Source organism: Silurus meridionalis, chromosome 3 (genome assembly GCF_014805685.1).
Source record: "Silurus meridionalis isolate SWU-2019-XX chromosome 3, ASM1480568v1, whole genome shotgun sequence".
Lineage (NCBI taxonomy): Eukaryota > Metazoa > Chordata > Actinopteri > Siluriformes > Siluridae > Silurus > Silurus meridionalis.
Window position 1 is genome coordinate 8,861,420 of NC_060886.1, and position 16,220 is coordinate 8,877,639.

At 39.0% G+C, this 16,220-nt stretch overlaps 1 protein-coding gene across 9 annotated transcripts in view; it reads left to right on the top strand.

Annotated features, from left to right (window-relative positions):
• stxbp5l (syntaxin binding protein 5L) overlaps window positions 1-16,220 on the top strand; it is a 140,107-nt gene that overhangs the window by 103,478 nt on the left and 20,409 nt on the right. For 4 of the 9 annotated variants that reach the window (XM_046843837.1, XM_046843857.1, XM_046843844.1 and 1 more), the window contains exons 14-21: window positions 507-547; window positions 1,162-1,379; window positions 2,475-2,635; window positions 3,014-3,139; window positions 3,984-4,135; window positions 5,696-5,764; window positions 7,891-7,956; window positions 14,817-14,921. In XM_046843837.1, coding sequence (XP_046699793.1) covers window positions 507-547; window positions 1,162-1,379; window positions 2,475-2,635; window positions 3,014-3,139; window positions 3,984-4,135; window positions 5,696-5,764; window positions 7,891-7,956; window positions 14,817-14,921 — 938 coding nt within the window. The remainder of the gene's footprint in view (window positions 1-506; window positions 548-1,161; window positions 1,380-2,474; window positions 2,636-3,013; window positions 3,140-3,983; window positions 4,136-5,695; window positions 5,765-7,890; window positions 7,957-14,816; window positions 14,922-16,220) is intronic. The other 5 variants (XM_046843867.1, XM_046843885.1, XM_046843876.1 and 2 more) reach the window with 3 other exon arrangements.

Genomic DNA, 16,220 nt, shown 5'->3' on the forward strand with positions numbered 1-16,220 from the left:
TCCACCCACTCCACCCTGCCTGCACTCTTTTCTTCACTTCTCTAACACTCCCATTACTTTGCACTGTTGACCCCAGGTATATATATATATATATATATATATATATATATATATATATATATATATATATATATATATATATATATATAATGTTAACTATGAAGAGAAACATTGGTTTATTTACGTATACAGTGCTCTACTTATGATTTAACTGACTTACCACACATATAATCGTCAGCGGTAAGAAATAGCCAGATTCTTAGTGTGTATGGATTTTGTTTCTTTTCATATGAAGTCAATAAAGTGCCCTCCCAGTTTGCTTTATTGGTAAATGGATCACATTTGGCAGATTTAATTCAATTGCTATATCGACCATGCATGCTGCGCAGCCTCTTTCTCTCTTATTGCTTTCTTTTTTCTGTCCCCTTGCTACCCCGAGACTGATCAGGACACATTCAAGCTTGTTCACTTACTCTTTGTCCTACCTCTTCATTGCCTTTGCGCAGACATGCAGACGGATCGATAAAGTTTTGGGACGCCACAGCCAGTAAGTGCCTTACCCTTTAAACGCACAATGCCAACCTCTCTCTGTTACTCAAATGCTCACACTTAGAGGTCCACCTTTCAAGAAAGTTCTCCTTTACAAAACGGACAAAAGGAAAACTTTTTATGAACCATTATACTGTGTATATACACTATATGGAGAAAAGTATCGAAGCACCTGACTTTTTCAGCCATATCTGGTTCTTCCCCAAACTGTTACCACAAACTTAGAGGCACACATTGTATTTGATGATTTTGACCTCTGAGACACACCCTGTTCTAGCACTGACACAAAATCTAAAATCTATGTGTAACATCTTCCTAGAAGAGTGGAGGTTATTATACCAGCAAATGTGGGCTGCTTGTGTGATGTTCAAAAAGCACATGTTAATTGTATGGTCAGGTGTCCAAAATTTTTTCCATAAAGTGCATAACAACCAAAACATTTGTGTTCATATAAAAGCAATGATGGCATCATTTTGACTATACTGGAATAAAAAATATATCAGTCATCTCTTTGACCTAAAACAGTTCCACACACATTATAAAGTATTCTATCAGCAGTCCATCACAGTAGATGATAATAAAGCCGCATTAATGTCTTCTCCCCATGGTCAGTCACGCTGCAGATGCTTTACAAGCTGAAGACTTCGAAGGTGTTTGAGAAGGTGAAGGCCAGTGAAGGTGGCCGCAGTGCCGAGTTGGTGGAGGAGGACCCCTACGCAGTGCAGATGGTCAGCTGGTGTCCACAAAGCCGCATCTTCTGCGTGGTGGGCATCAGTGCCCATGTCATATTATACCGCTTTAGCAAGCATGATGCCAACACCACTATCACGGTGAGTGTGTATAAGGTGAAAGTCTAGTTTTGTGTGACGTTTCTTTGTGATTGGATGTGTGTTTTAGTTTATCTTGTACCAACTAGTATATTTACACCATAATACTCTGCCATATTACACCATTATTGTCTCTGTATATATTTATATATTTATGTTTCTTCTGTTTGATTTATAATTGTAAAATTACGGTGGCCGAGAAGTGCAAAACACATTAACAAATCCGAAAACAAATGAACAAATTCAAAACAAAATAACAAATCCGAAAACACAACGAAAATTCTGACAAACCGGAAAAGGTAGGTATAGTTTGTGAATGGAAATTTACAGATCATTGGACAAGACACCTGTCATTCAAGATATACAGGTGAATGACAGGTGTCTCGTCTAATGATCGGTAAGTTTCCATCCATTATTTTGTTTTTGAATTTGTTCATTTGTTTTCGGATTTGTTAATGTGTTTTGCACTTCTCGGCCACCGTATAAAATACTTTTAGTATACTAGATCTATCTATAAACTCTCTAACTCAGTGGTTAAGACATCTAATAAGAAAGTTGCAGTTTAAATCCCAACTTCGCCAAATTGCTATCGCTGGGCCCTTGAGGAAGGCCCCTTACACTTCAACTTCTCTGCATTTAAGCACCTATCACTGAATGGCACACCTCAACAATGATAGAACTGTAATAAATGGACAGCATTCGGAGCCAACCAGATAAGGATGGGTTCCCTTTTGTGTCTGGTTCCCCTCAAGGTTTCTTCCTCATACCATCTCTTGGAATTTTTTTATGCTACTGTTACCACTGGCTCATTCATTATTGATAAACATATAATTACATGCAGTAAAAACTATACTTTTTCTACTTTGTCTTTTAAAATCTGCTATGTGATGTACATTGTTAAAAGTGCTATACAAATAAAAATGAACTGAATTGAATACATAATTGGAAGTGATTCCAGAAAAGGATGCGATAATTGTATACATACAGAAAGAATTCTGCCAGAAAGGTGTCTGATTTGAGAATGTTTCCAACCTGTACATGGATATATGTGTCTGTATATTTATGCATGGCTGGATACATGTGTTTCTGTACTCCTAGGCTCTGGATGTGCGTCTGCAGTGTGAGGCGGAGGATGTAATCTCACCATCAGACGCAGAAAATACGGTGTGTGCAACAGATGTGGGAACTCACTCGCCCCAGCCGCCCAGCCCGCGCAGTAACACTCCGGATAGTGTGAGAGACAGCATCCCCTGCCTTAAGTGAGTGACAACTCGCCTAACCTTTTATGAGGGGCGGCATGCTAGCTGGGATGTCCTCCCAATTTTCTTGCTGCCACTTTCCATCCCATTAACCTGTCACATGACCGATACAAATCAAGGGTGAGGCTCAAGCTGCTCTCGGTTTTGTTTTAACTGCTGGTGATTGGCTAGTGTCACAGTAATTGACAGAGGGAAAGAAAAACGCTTTTCCTCACAGAAAGCAGAGCCACTTATATCGGCATGTGGGACTCCTAGCTGTGGGATTCAACCCATGATGCTGCATGTTGCCGTAATTTAGTCTGAAAGTATTGAACAGTGGATGTGCTTTCAGCATTCATTTATTTGTCAAATATATTTAACAACTTTTATCATTATCAGGGTAAAAGATCGCATAGTATGGATGCCCCCTGGATACCAGGCCGAACTTGTAATCCAATTGTTATGGGTTGACGGAGAGCCACCTCAGCAAATCACCAGCCTGGATTTAAACTCTGCCTATGGCCTGTGAGTAGCCCCTTAACACATGTTTTACCTTGAGGGTTTTTTTTGATTGGTCATATATCTGCTTTTATACTGCTTAATGTAAACTCCGCACTGCGATGTCTAGGAATTCATTTAGCTTCAGAGAAACACCGTCCTTGACAGACATCTAGAAAACTATACATGTGGCAGGAATACAAGTGTATAGAACACCAAAGAGGACAAAAAGTTTTAACATCCATTCATGTGACCTATTGTACAAATGAACACTAATTATACCTCACTTTCACTGTAAGGTAATAAAAAACTAAAAAACCCAGAAAACCTTTCAAAGCCATTGTGAGGACATGAAAACCTATAAACAGACAGTAGTACAAAGTCAAAATGGAAATAGAAGCCACTGGAGCTGCACCACCATCCAATCATTTATACTTCTAATAACATAAATGCTGCAGGTTGATGTCATCTAGAAAATGGACACTGTACTCACACTGAATGTGAATTAGAATTCGTCCTTAATGCTCTCTTTGAATCAGCTGTTAAAAACGCGAGACATTATTCGGTCAAACCTGATCCAAGGACAGAGCTACTGGAATGGCAGCCAATATAGAAAGCTTTTTTGAATTTAAATGAGCTTTACTCAGCCAATTCACCCACCCACGGCTATTTACAAAATACGAACATGAACAATGTTTGAGCAGCAGCTGGGAAGAAGCCAATCATTCGGGGGAAAGTGACAAGAAAGGGCGGAGCCTGCTGACAGAGGCATTTGTTTGTGTGCATCTACTCGGATTGCTGTGTTATTTACTGATGATTTGGCTGTCATGTGTCTTGGTTTATGTGTGTGTGTGTGTGTGTGTGTGTGTAGGTTAGCTCTAGGTAACTGTAATGGTCTGGCAGTTGTGGATTATCTGCAGAAGACAGTGATAGTGTGTATGAGCACTCTGGAGTTATACGGCTCGGCTGACCCCTATCAACGCCTCACACGTTCGCCCCGCAAGAACCGCCAGTCCACATCAGGTACACACACACTCGTACACAATCCAATAAATACACACTCAGATTACAAAACAGACTTATGTAGTGTCACTTCACCGTCTTGTCTCCCTGCTTTCTGTCAGTCTTCTGTCTCTCTTTGTCTCTTTCCGTCACACTCCCACATAATTTACATTCAGTCACACACAAATCAGAGACTCTTGCTCACTCTCTGACTGCATGAGACAGGCCGCAGTTACGGATTTGCATTCCGTGCATGTTGTCCATTTCAATATTCTGCTTGAGCACGACTTCTGACAGAGCCAAAAGCTCGTACTGTCACAAGGACACACTTCTACTAATCCAACCTGATCCTCTTCCGCTCTGCTCCCCCTATCCGTCTCAACCCTCATTACATACTCTCATACATACAAATACTCCTTCCCGCATTCCCACCTTTGCACAGGCTCATAGAGCACAGGATAAAGATAAGCGATAAGTTCGAGAGTCCGTCTTGTCTTGCTTGCCCTTAAGTGAAGATTGAAGGAGGAGAAGTGGCAATGCTGGCTGTTTCCACAGCAGGCGCTCTGATTAATTCGTTCAGGTTTCAGCAACTTTCGAAACGGACAGCCCAGATCCTTTATGATGCTCAGCATGGAGATGCAGGGGTGGGCAGAAGGGTCACTTGGTCTCGGCAAGAGGTTTTTTTTGATCCTCTGCTTATATAAGCTCGTAAATAAAAGAGAGGGATGTTGCTTCAGCACTCACCCACACCCGCTGCTTTTTTAGCCAGAAAAGGAGAAATCAACATAAAACGAGAACACAGTGCTTTATCCTTTAAAGATATGGACTTTATCCTTTTATTTATTTGCATAAGGAGATAAGTATTAACAGGGATGTTCCCTTCATTTCATTTTCTTCACTCTTGTAGCTGTTTACACTTATATGTGTCACTGTGAGTCCTCTCTGGAGACATCATGAGAAATCAATACAAGCTGGTGATGTAGGACCAATGTGTTCCTTCCAGATCCTGAGAATAAAGTAAAAGTGTTTTTAATAGGCTTGTGGAAATGTCATGCTATTGAAAATGTCACTATTTCCTTCAGTACTGTTTTACCCTACTCATAATGTGTTTTTCTTTTTTTCAAAAAGTTGCATTTACAGTAGAGATGAAAACGCTCCATTCTAAAAGATTGTGCAGGTTGTTGAAAGTCAGGGACGGAGTTTAGTATTTCTCTGTGTGCTATAACTCCCTTTCTCTCTCGTTCAGACACACACACACACACACACACACACACACACACACACACACACACACACACACACACACACACAGGCTCCTCATTCTTCCTTCTTTAAGTTAAGTTCTTTTATGTTTTTCCCTCTCACTCACTCATTAAACAGGCAACTTGGTCTTGCTGCAATCATAGACACACTCCTTTTTCACTCAAACCCTTTTTTGTTCTTCTCCCCTCCTTTCTCCTCTAATCTCTCTCTCTCTCTCTCTCTCTCTCTCTCTCTCTCTCTCTCTCTCTCTTCTCTCCCTGTCTTTCTCTCTCTTTCTCTCGTGGGTGGCGATGCTTGGGCATGGGGGCGCTGTCACAGACTTTTGCATGCGTGGCCTGTCTAATTTTTATTCAGATTCAAAGAAACGGATCCGTACCTCGTACCAGAGTAAGTGATTGGAGAAGCCGTCATGGGCTTGGGAGGCTGGGGGTATATGAGGTGATTGGGTGTTCATTGATTACATTGATCAGTAGAATGATCTAATACTTTATTTATTCTGGTTTGAATTAGAATAAAAAATTCAATATGCTTATGCAAATAGCAGTGTGTTAGCGATTTTGATATGCATTGTTGGAGTTTAATATTAGTATAAAATATATATTAGTATTAAATAAATATATACTATATTAAATATATAGTATAGCCTATTTAATATTAACCCTTAAATACAGGGTTGTTTTTTCCAATCAGTTTTATTTATAACATCTTATAGATGCGTGTTTTAACCTACACTTTATACACAAAAGTATTGGGACATCTGACTTTTCTAGCCATACTTTATGTGGTTCTTCCCCAAACAGTAACCACAAAGTTAAAGGCACACACTTGTATAGGACGTCTTTGGATGTGGTAGCATTCAATTTTCCCTTTACTTGAGCTAGAAAATCAAAACCTGCTCCACCATGATATTGCCCATGTGCAGTAAATCAGCTCCATGAAGATATGGTTTATGGTTGAAGTGGAAGATCGTGAGTGGCCTATTAAGCACCTTTGGGATGAATTGGAAAACTGAATGCTCCCCAGACCTCCTTATTCTACAACAGTACCTTATTTTATGCCCTTGTGGCTGAATGGGCACTAATCTCCACAAGCATACTAGTGGAACATCTGGCCAGTATGAAAACATCAGTTTGTTTTGCATTTTGATAAATTCACAAACTTACTTATAAACCTTTTCTCTGTACATTTCATAGCTCTAAACTATAATGAGAAACTGATCTCCAGGTTTCCTAATGCCAAGCTCATTTAATTGTACATTGCTTTTTATCATCAATCCTGCAGAGATTACAAATTAGTTTTAAACATATCAGGTGTAGAATATTATATATGTGCAGGCTTAACCTTAACAAACATTCGATAAAAAGATCCAAGTTATGCATTTATGGGTTAAGAAATTAATGAATATTTCTATAGGATATAAGCAAGTAATGCTAAACATCCAGTCACCTCATGGTCTGCATACTTGCTAAGCTTTTGTCATGTGTTAGAGAACCAATCAGGGTTTATAAAATCTCCAGACATGCCGAACATTAATTTCACATTTCAAAGGTGAAACCATCCGTCACAGTAACAAAGAACCAGAGTGCTAATTCACACATTTAGGAATATTAAGTATTCTTAAAAGCTGGCACAAATGAATAAATCATTGGCTTTATTGGGCTTTAATTCATGTAGGCGTGCTTTTTTTTTTTAAAACATAAAATTAAGATGATCCATTTCGGCGTGGAGAGCCGAGCATTTTGAAAGCAAGCTTCATAGCCGTTGTAAAAATGAAGTTAAATGTGCCTAAACGTCTGCACATTATAATAGTTTAGATAGGAGTTATGCTCTTGTGTCCATTTTCCTCGACCCTGATTGTGGTGTTTGCTGTGCTTGTGACTAAATGAGGCTTGCACTGCATTGATTATAATGCTAGATATAAATGCCTGATTTAAATTCATGCATTTATTCAAGAGTTAGTTTAATCATAATATGCCTCTTGCAGGAAGTCTCTTTTTCCGCCTCTCAATCTCTCTTTCTCACCTGCCCAAAAATATATAAAGTGATGGATGCCAGTGCAGTGCCGGCCTCTTCATGTTTGTGCAGTGAATGTTTACTCACACACACTCACACACATTCACACACCAGCTGTACAATGTGGTCATGCACAGCTGTTTCTGGAGGGTTTCTTTATTTTTGCAGGAAGTAGAGGCTCATTGCAGTTTTGCACACACTCACGTTCAGATTATAGCATCGTTATGTACTACAGTATATTATAATGTCACATATTTCATTTTAATAATTAATGGAGATCTATAAAAATTAATAGATAAAAATGGCTCTTTGTAAAATTGAAGTCATTTCTCTCATCCCTGAAGTCAAAAAGAATTACAAATAGACTAATTTTATTGACTCCAGAATTATAGCTGCACCACCCGTCTATTTTGTTTTCATTTGTGTGGTCACTTGTTCTTTTTATCTGCTTTCTCTTCCTCTGTGTTCCACTATCTCTGTTCTCCGATTGGCTCGCACAGGCCTTACTGAACTTTCCGATAACCAGGTTTCTTTGGACCTGGAAAGGAGCAAATCACCCACCTCAGGTAACCACTCCCACACTAAACTTGAAAACTACACCCACTTGATTATATGGAGGTAAATACTTAATAGATTTTGTTCTATTCGTCAACTGTACTGGAAAACGTGGAATTAGCTGTGCTGCAGACCACGGACACACACACACACACACACACACACACACACACACACACACACACACACACACACACACACACAGAACAGGCATAATATTATGACTTTATAACATTGTAACAGGTGAAGGAAACAAAACTGATTATCTCTTTATCATGGCACCTGTTAGTGGGTGGGATAAATTATTCAGCAAGTGGACATTTTGTTTTCAAAGTCGATGTGTTAGAAGCAGGAATAATGGGCGAGCGTAAGGATTTGAGCGAGTTTGACAAATTGTGATGGCTGGACGACTGGGTCAGAGCATCTCCAAAACTGCAACTCTTGTCCCTGGTCTGGCGAGGTCAGTATCTATCAATAGTGGTTAATGGTAGGAACAGTGGTGAACCGGCGACAGGGTCATGGGCAGCCAAGGCTCATTGATACACGTGGGGTGATTATACACACTCATATACACAGTATCCAGATGCAGCAGCAGGTGAAGAGGGATGTGGCCAAAGCAAAGGAAAAGGATTATGAGGAGCTCTATGTGAAGTTGGACACTAAAGAAGGAGAAAAGGATTTATACCGATTGGCCAGGCAGAGGGACCGAGCTGGGAAGAATGTGTTAGAGTTAGAGCAATAAGAGATAAAGATGGAAATATGTTGACTAGTAAATAAAAGGTGTTGAGAAGATTTAGGGAGTATTTTGAGCAGCTGATGAATGAGGAAAATGAGAGAGAGAGAAGGTTGGATGATGTGGATATGGTGACGCAGGATGTAGATAGGATCAGTAAGGAGAAAGTGAGAGCAGCGATTAAGAGGATAAAAAGTGGAAAGTCGGTTGGACCAAATGCCAGATGACATACAAGTAGAAGCATGGAGAGGTTTAGGAGAGATGGCAGTGGAGTTTTTAACTAGATTGTTCAAAAATAAAATTTGGAAGGTGAGAGGATGACTGAGAAATGGAGAAGGAGTGTGCTGGTAACGATTTTTTAAAATAAGTGCAGACCTGCAGTAACTACAGGGGAAGAACGTTGATCAGTCACACCATGAAGTTATGGGAAAGAGTAGTGGAAGCCAAGCTGAGAGAGGAGGTGACCATCTGTGAACACTACGAACGAAATATTTTCTTTGAGAATGTTGATGTAGAAGTATAGAGAAGGTCAAAAGGAGTTGCATTGTGTGTTTGTGGATTTAGAAAAAGCGTGTGACAGGGTGCCAAGAGAGGAGTTGTGGTATTGTATGAGGAAGTCAGGTGTGGCGGAGAAGTATGTGAGGGTGGTGCAGGACATGTATGAGGACAGTGTTACAGCAGTAAAGTGTGCAGTAGGAATGTCAGACTGGTTTAAGGTGTAGGTTGGACTGCATCAAGGATCGGCTCTGAGCCCTTTTCTGTTTGCAGTGGTGATGGACAGGTTGAAGGACGAGGTCAGACAGGAGTCTCCATGGACTATGATGTTTGCGGATGATATTGTTATTTGTGGTGAGAGAAGGGGAATGAAAGTCAGTAGGAGTAAGACAGAGTACATGTGTGTGAATGAGAGGGAGGGCAGTGGAGTGGTGCGGTTGCAGGGAGAAGAGGTGGAGAAGGTGGAGGAGTTCAGGTACCTGGGGTTAACAGTGCAAAGTAATGGAGAGTGTGTTAGAGAAGTGAAGAAAAGAGTGCAGGCAGGGGGGAGTTGGTGGAGAAGGGTTATAATTAGTGTTGGGAATCCACCCGAACCCTAATTAGAATAAAGCAATAAATGAATCAATGATGTCTAGATTATCCAACAGGCAATTTAGGAAATGTACCCAACCTTGCACACATCACCTCCTTTCCTTTATAATCATGCATTGCATGACCTGCATTTGCATATTGAAACATGGTTCTGACAGTTTGACACTGACAATACCATTTGCACGAACACATTGAGCACTCTTCCACTATCAGCTATTTCCCGGAGGTTGTCAGCTTGCTTTTTAAAATGTTTTTGATGAGTCTATGCATTCAAATGAATTCCCACAAAAGATCATGAAAACAAAAATTGCATTCGAGAAGAGAAATTCATTGTCTCTGATTAAAGCTACATGCTGCTTTTATCGCTGCGCATTTATTACATCTTTTCATCAACTGCTTTTTCATTTAACTTCTTTATTCCTGTGTCCCTTTTCACCCGATCTGCACACATCTCTCTATACTGCCCTGCATTTTATGTTGGTCCTTTGTAAGATTTGTTGAATATCTCAAGGATATGGCAGCTTTGATGCATGATGCTTAATGCATATTGAATTGAAAGATTGCTTTCTTTAGCCATTAAAGTCCACCCCCTCTCTCTCTCTCTTTTTGTATTTCTGACTGCACCAGTCTGTGCTTTGGTATGTTTTCTCTCTGTACTTTGTGAAGCCTGTTTGAATGATGAGGATGCAGGGGACTACTAGCAAAGCTCTTTGCTTGCACCTAATGGTTAAAGGCAGAAATGTAGTAAAATAAGTGTGTGTGTGTGTGTGTGTGTGTGTGTGTGTGTGTGTGTGTGTGTGTGTGTGTGTGTGCGCACATGTTTGTATGTTTGTGGTATCGGTGCTGCCTTATGTTTTAACACTGTGTGTAGGTTGTGTGTACCACCTATGTGTGTACTCATGTAGGTGTTTAGCTATCTGCCCAACAGTGTATTAAATAAGCATAATGTGTGGGAGAAGGACTCGGAGACAGATGTGTTTCAAAAATCACCACTCAGTGCAGGAGCTATTTATGCATCATATTAAGAGGAATAGCAGCCATTAATATTTCATCAAGCTATGATATTTCTATGTATAAATTTTATTTATTTAGTTATTGCAGGCCTCAATATGAGTCACTATACAAGCAGCCCCGGGCCAGAGAGGATGAATTTGCAATGGAAAAATAGATTGAACAGCTGTTGCTTTTCTGTCAGGCAAAAATGTTTTTAGTGTGAAATAATGGGGACAATCAGGTTTTTAGGAATGATTCAGTGCACACTACATGATTTCGACCCTAAATTATGGGTTGCTGACTAACTCTGGTGCTTGCTGACTTCATGCTTGCGCTTAGCAACTACTGTATACTCTACACATTCCTGCACTAAACAACTTGCATAACTTGCACAGGATTCTTTCAATGTTCAAAAATGTTTGTGTGTGATTGCTAAGACTCTAATCATTTTAAATATATTTGTACAGCAACGAACAAAAGTCAGGATTCTTATCCCTGAATCCATTGTATTCATCGATTAGAGTGGGAGACCATGGGCAAAATGTAAGGACAATAGCTATGCTTTGATAAGTAATATTTACCATGTCCTACCCAAATTGTCATAAACTGCAAAAGAAAAACAAAAATGCAGCAAGCATGATTATAAAAATTATTTGATTGTTTTCTTATGTATTTGTTCATTAATTAAATAGCGACAATATCTAAAGTTATGCAGTATATATATCAATGATATCATGTATATGTTCTCAAGAAAGCAAGATTTACAGATTAGCTTTGCAAATATCACTGGGCTCCTTTATGTGACTCCCATTATTTAACACACAAAAGAAGTAAAACAATACAGTGTACTACAACATTATGTACTATGTAAAATCTAAACTTTTTAGTTCAATGGGGACGGGGGGACATGTTTGTCTCTAATAATAAACAAGCAATAATTGTAATAAATTATAATAATATTATTATTTTTTAATTGTTATTATTAACAATAATAACTATTTAAAAAATAATAATTATTATTATTATAACAATGCTACATGTAGTAATAATAATAATAATAATAATAATAATTATTATTATTATTATTATTATTATTATTATTACATGTAGTATTGTTTGCAAACGAGATGATAATTCAATACACAAATGCTAAACATGTGAATGCTGAGGGAATAGTGTTATAACGTAGTGCACATTTATGCTACATAAAATTCCTTAAAAAAACTTTGCCATCTTCAGCTGCCATGTGATATGAGCAGATTTGGATGCAAGTGCAGATAACATTTAAAATGGTGAAACAGTACAAACAAAAGGCATGAAAACAAACACAAAATTACACCCTAAAATGAACCCTAACCCTGGATACAAACATGAACAAAAGCAAGGACATCCATGAGCGACAAACACAACGATTGAAGTACAGAGTGTAAATAAATACACGTGCTCATTAGGTCGATCGATCCTAAAGTACTGATACCTTAGATACTGATGTAATATTGTAAGACATGATTCTCACATAAAAAATATTGATCCTACCTTGGATTTCTTTTATAAGACATGCAATGACATGCTTTTTATGACCACTCTGATACATAAAATAGAATACAAAATAAAAGGGTTGAAAAATATATGTTCTTATAATAATATCTAACCTGTGCAATTATGTATTATATTCGTATTAAAAGTAGAATATAGCAATAGAAGAATTTGCAATATGTTTTTTTCCAGGAAGAATATATTGTTTCCGGCGCATGTTGTTTCCATCGAGAAACTCACGTGTGAGGAGAGCTTGGTGACAGAGTGCGCAAGCAGGCAGAATAGCAGACAGGGCAATGCACGTGGTCAAAATAGCACCAGTTGCACAGCTCCTGATGTACACAGGTCGATGTTTTTTGGCACACTGACTATTAAAAGTCGGTGCTCCCTGCGACTGTGCGTGCAGCCTTGTGCTGCCATGTGTTGGCATGTTACAAAACTTGTCTTGAAAAATTTGTGATATCATCTCATATACTCCATTTTTGCGCCTCACGCAAAGGATCTCAGACAGAATATTTATTTTGCCATTGATGATAAAAATGGTTTCAGCCACCTCTAGTGCCCATTAACAGTAAAATGGGTGTGTGTGTGATCACTGCTGTGATCAGGTCATGTGATTAAGACATGAAGGTGCAGTGGATTCTAGGAAATGCAATACATTATACAAATTCCTGTCTCCCACATTACTGCATGTAAACACCTTCTCTTCATGCTGTAGAATCCACTCTAGATTTTTTGACATTTAGATGTTATATTCCAGTGCTCACATTGTTGGCAAGAGACAGACTACATTTCCATAAATCAGAAGTCACACCGGATTTATCCTTCTTTTAGCAGGATATTGTGTTTGAGAGAAGGTAGTAGTGAATCTAGATAACTGGAAGGAAAAGTCTGCTGAAAGTTGCCAGTTCCTTCCTTTTTTATATAGATTGGGGAAAGTCCAGATTTGATGGCCAGCTTCAAACGATGCCCCTTGATTTCCATATATACTCTGCATGTCATTTTCCTTTTAAATGATTGAGGGTTTTTTGTGTGTGTATAACGAGAAATCATGTTATATCTTTTAATGTGACTACTTTCTTTTAACTGGCTGTGAGAGGAGAGATTTGGATCGCAAATGTAAAGAAATAGATCATGAAATAATAATGAAGTAAGTAAAGCTGAGTTTCTTTCGTTCATCCAGTAGACAGGAGGAAAAGGCTACTAAGTATTATAAAACTCCTCTGAAGCATTGTTCATGATTCAGGATCAGTGTTTAAGAAGCGTGCATGTACAAGGTGCTAAATAACCGATGTACCATAAAGCAACCGCATCTTTCTCAGAGGGGTTTATTCCTATGCAGCTAAAATGATCCACCATAGAGCTTGTCGGTAATTTGCTGTAATTTTCTCAGGAGGAGCAAGAAGAAGAAAGTAGCACCTGCAAAGCCCAGGATCACACACTGCACCAGGCCCCTGTGTAAACTATCATTTTTGGGATACACGAAGTATCGGTTCCTTAGCAGTATCCCACAAACAACCGTTTTTAATTATCACGTTGGTATTGTTTACAGTTGTGTAACTTGTTGTGTTCCTTTGTGATTTGGTGTCTGCTTTTTTTTTTTTTTTTACCTCACCCGGTTTGCTGTCCTCCTCTTCATCAGCTTCAGTAATTAGGGCTGCATTTCTCTCTTTGAAGTTCTCCCTCAGGGTGCTGGCTGGCACATCGTTGTTGTGCTTTGTTGTTCCGGGGGTTGAGGAGTTCTTCTGCAGCTCGCTCTGACCTCGTGTTGACTCCGGTGTTCTGCCGGGTGGCTAATAAGCTGAAATGTCAGCCATTGATGGTGACCCACTGGATTATATTTAGAAAAAGATGGTTACGAGTAAAGCGAAGAAGAAGGTTCTGGAAAAAAATAGAAGAAATTGTGAAATAATAAGGTGACAGGGACTGGCAGGAAGAGGTTTTTTTTAGACATGCTCGTTATACGTGGCTCACCTGTGAGGTTCGAAATGCGACAGCTTTGGCAGAGTTTAATTCTTTATCAGTGCATGATCAGATTTAGTTTGTTTTTATTCATTTGGTATCATTTAATAAAACCTGGCCAGAGAGGAAATGCTAAAAAATGTCTAGGTTGTAAATCTTAAAAGAACTCATTAATGGCAACATTTTTATCATCAGCTTTTGGGTGTTTGTGGCATTCAAATAAAAAATTTAATAAATGTTTTTTTCCCCTTAAAGTAGGAGCAGCATTGTTCTTTCAGGAGAAATTTGTTCTTATGCATCACCTTTCCTGGCATCTTCACTACCATTTCTCGATTACATGGCAGGTTTTCAATGTCAGGTTTTCACTCCCATTTTAGCTTTGATTGCTGGTTTGAGATGATTGTTTGTTAAACAATGCTTCTTTTTGCTGTCAAAGAGAAAAAGTTCCTCTACATGAACATGAGGATCCCGCACAAACTAGATGTATTTTTTCATGTTTAGGTCTGATTTTGTGTTTATTTATGCATTTGTGTGTGTTTGTTATGGTTTTCTGATTTTCAGTGCCCTACTCTTCCTATGTACACAATGAGCCTCGGGGCACACCGGATCCCGTGTCCAATCTCCGTGCCAGCCATTACAGTCCAGTCTTTTACCTGTTGGACAATGGTAAGACTCGGAACACATGGACCAGGGCAAGAGGGACGGTTAATGGCATGCTGTTGTAGGAGTAGTCATGCTTGTAGTGTGTGTTGCCTAGCTGTTCGTAGCTGCTAGTGCTTCTCATCTCCTCTTGCAGCTTTACAATGTCAACTTTCCATGTGTGTGCAGGTGTGTGGGAGGCGTGTGGGTGCTTATTTGGCATGGGTGCACTTGTGTGTGTGTGTGTGTGTGTGTGAGAGAGAGAGGAGGATGATGAGTGGTCATGAAAGCTGTGTAATAAAAAACTACGTAATGGGCAGGAAGAGATAGAGAGAGAAAAAAACGACAGGGAGAAAAGAATGAGTTCACTCAACTAATGTCGCATATAGGATTAGGACTTGGGGTCCAAATGGATGGAAGTGCATGTAAGAGAGTGAAACAGCTGAGAAAACGAAGGAGGGATGTATGGCCCATAGTTTATTTCATGGACGCTCACTTGTCTTTCTCAAACACCGCGCCTCATCCATGCTTGCATATGTATTTATGTATGTATGTATGTGCTGGTGGATAAAATGCAGATGTTCTCTTGCATTTTGAGTTGCAGATTGCCTGTGCTGCTACGGGTTTTGCATCAGCTAATTTGCCTTTGGAAATTAAATCATCTTTTAAAAACACTAGCAAGAGGCAGCTACACCACAGCTTCCCCAAATTCTTGTCTGAAAGTTTTATGTTTTTAATTTATATACGCATCATGAAATTCTTTCCATTGGCACTACAATATGCATCCACTTAGCTTGTAAAATCTCGCCAATTAGCTGTGTTTCCAGTAGTTGCTAACCTAACATCATATAACCTCATGCAAGCAAATACGGAGTGAATGCACTGAAGGACTGTAAGGCTGTCTCCGAGCATGGTAGAAAAGAATGGCGAATTTGCATGTGCACTTGATATTTATTTATTTGTATTTGTATTTCCTAAAGTGCTTTTTTGAAGTGTATTTTGCTCAGAACGTTTAAAGCCTTTACTTTTACTTTAGATCCTTTAGTAGTATATTTTTTGTGAATGGAAAATGAATGATAAATGAATGAAAAATGGATGAGATAATATGGAAACTATGATAATACTGAGGTCACAAAACAGAAATGAAATATTGAAGAAGAAATTAAATATTGCATCTTTTAACTGGGCTTTATTTTTATCCTGAGCCCCAAATGAAGCATGAATAACATTGAAGAGTATACTGTGTATTTGGTACATATGAACACACTCAAGATGGGAAAAATTGTGACTTGAAGACAATGAGTGAATGAATGAGTGAATAAATGA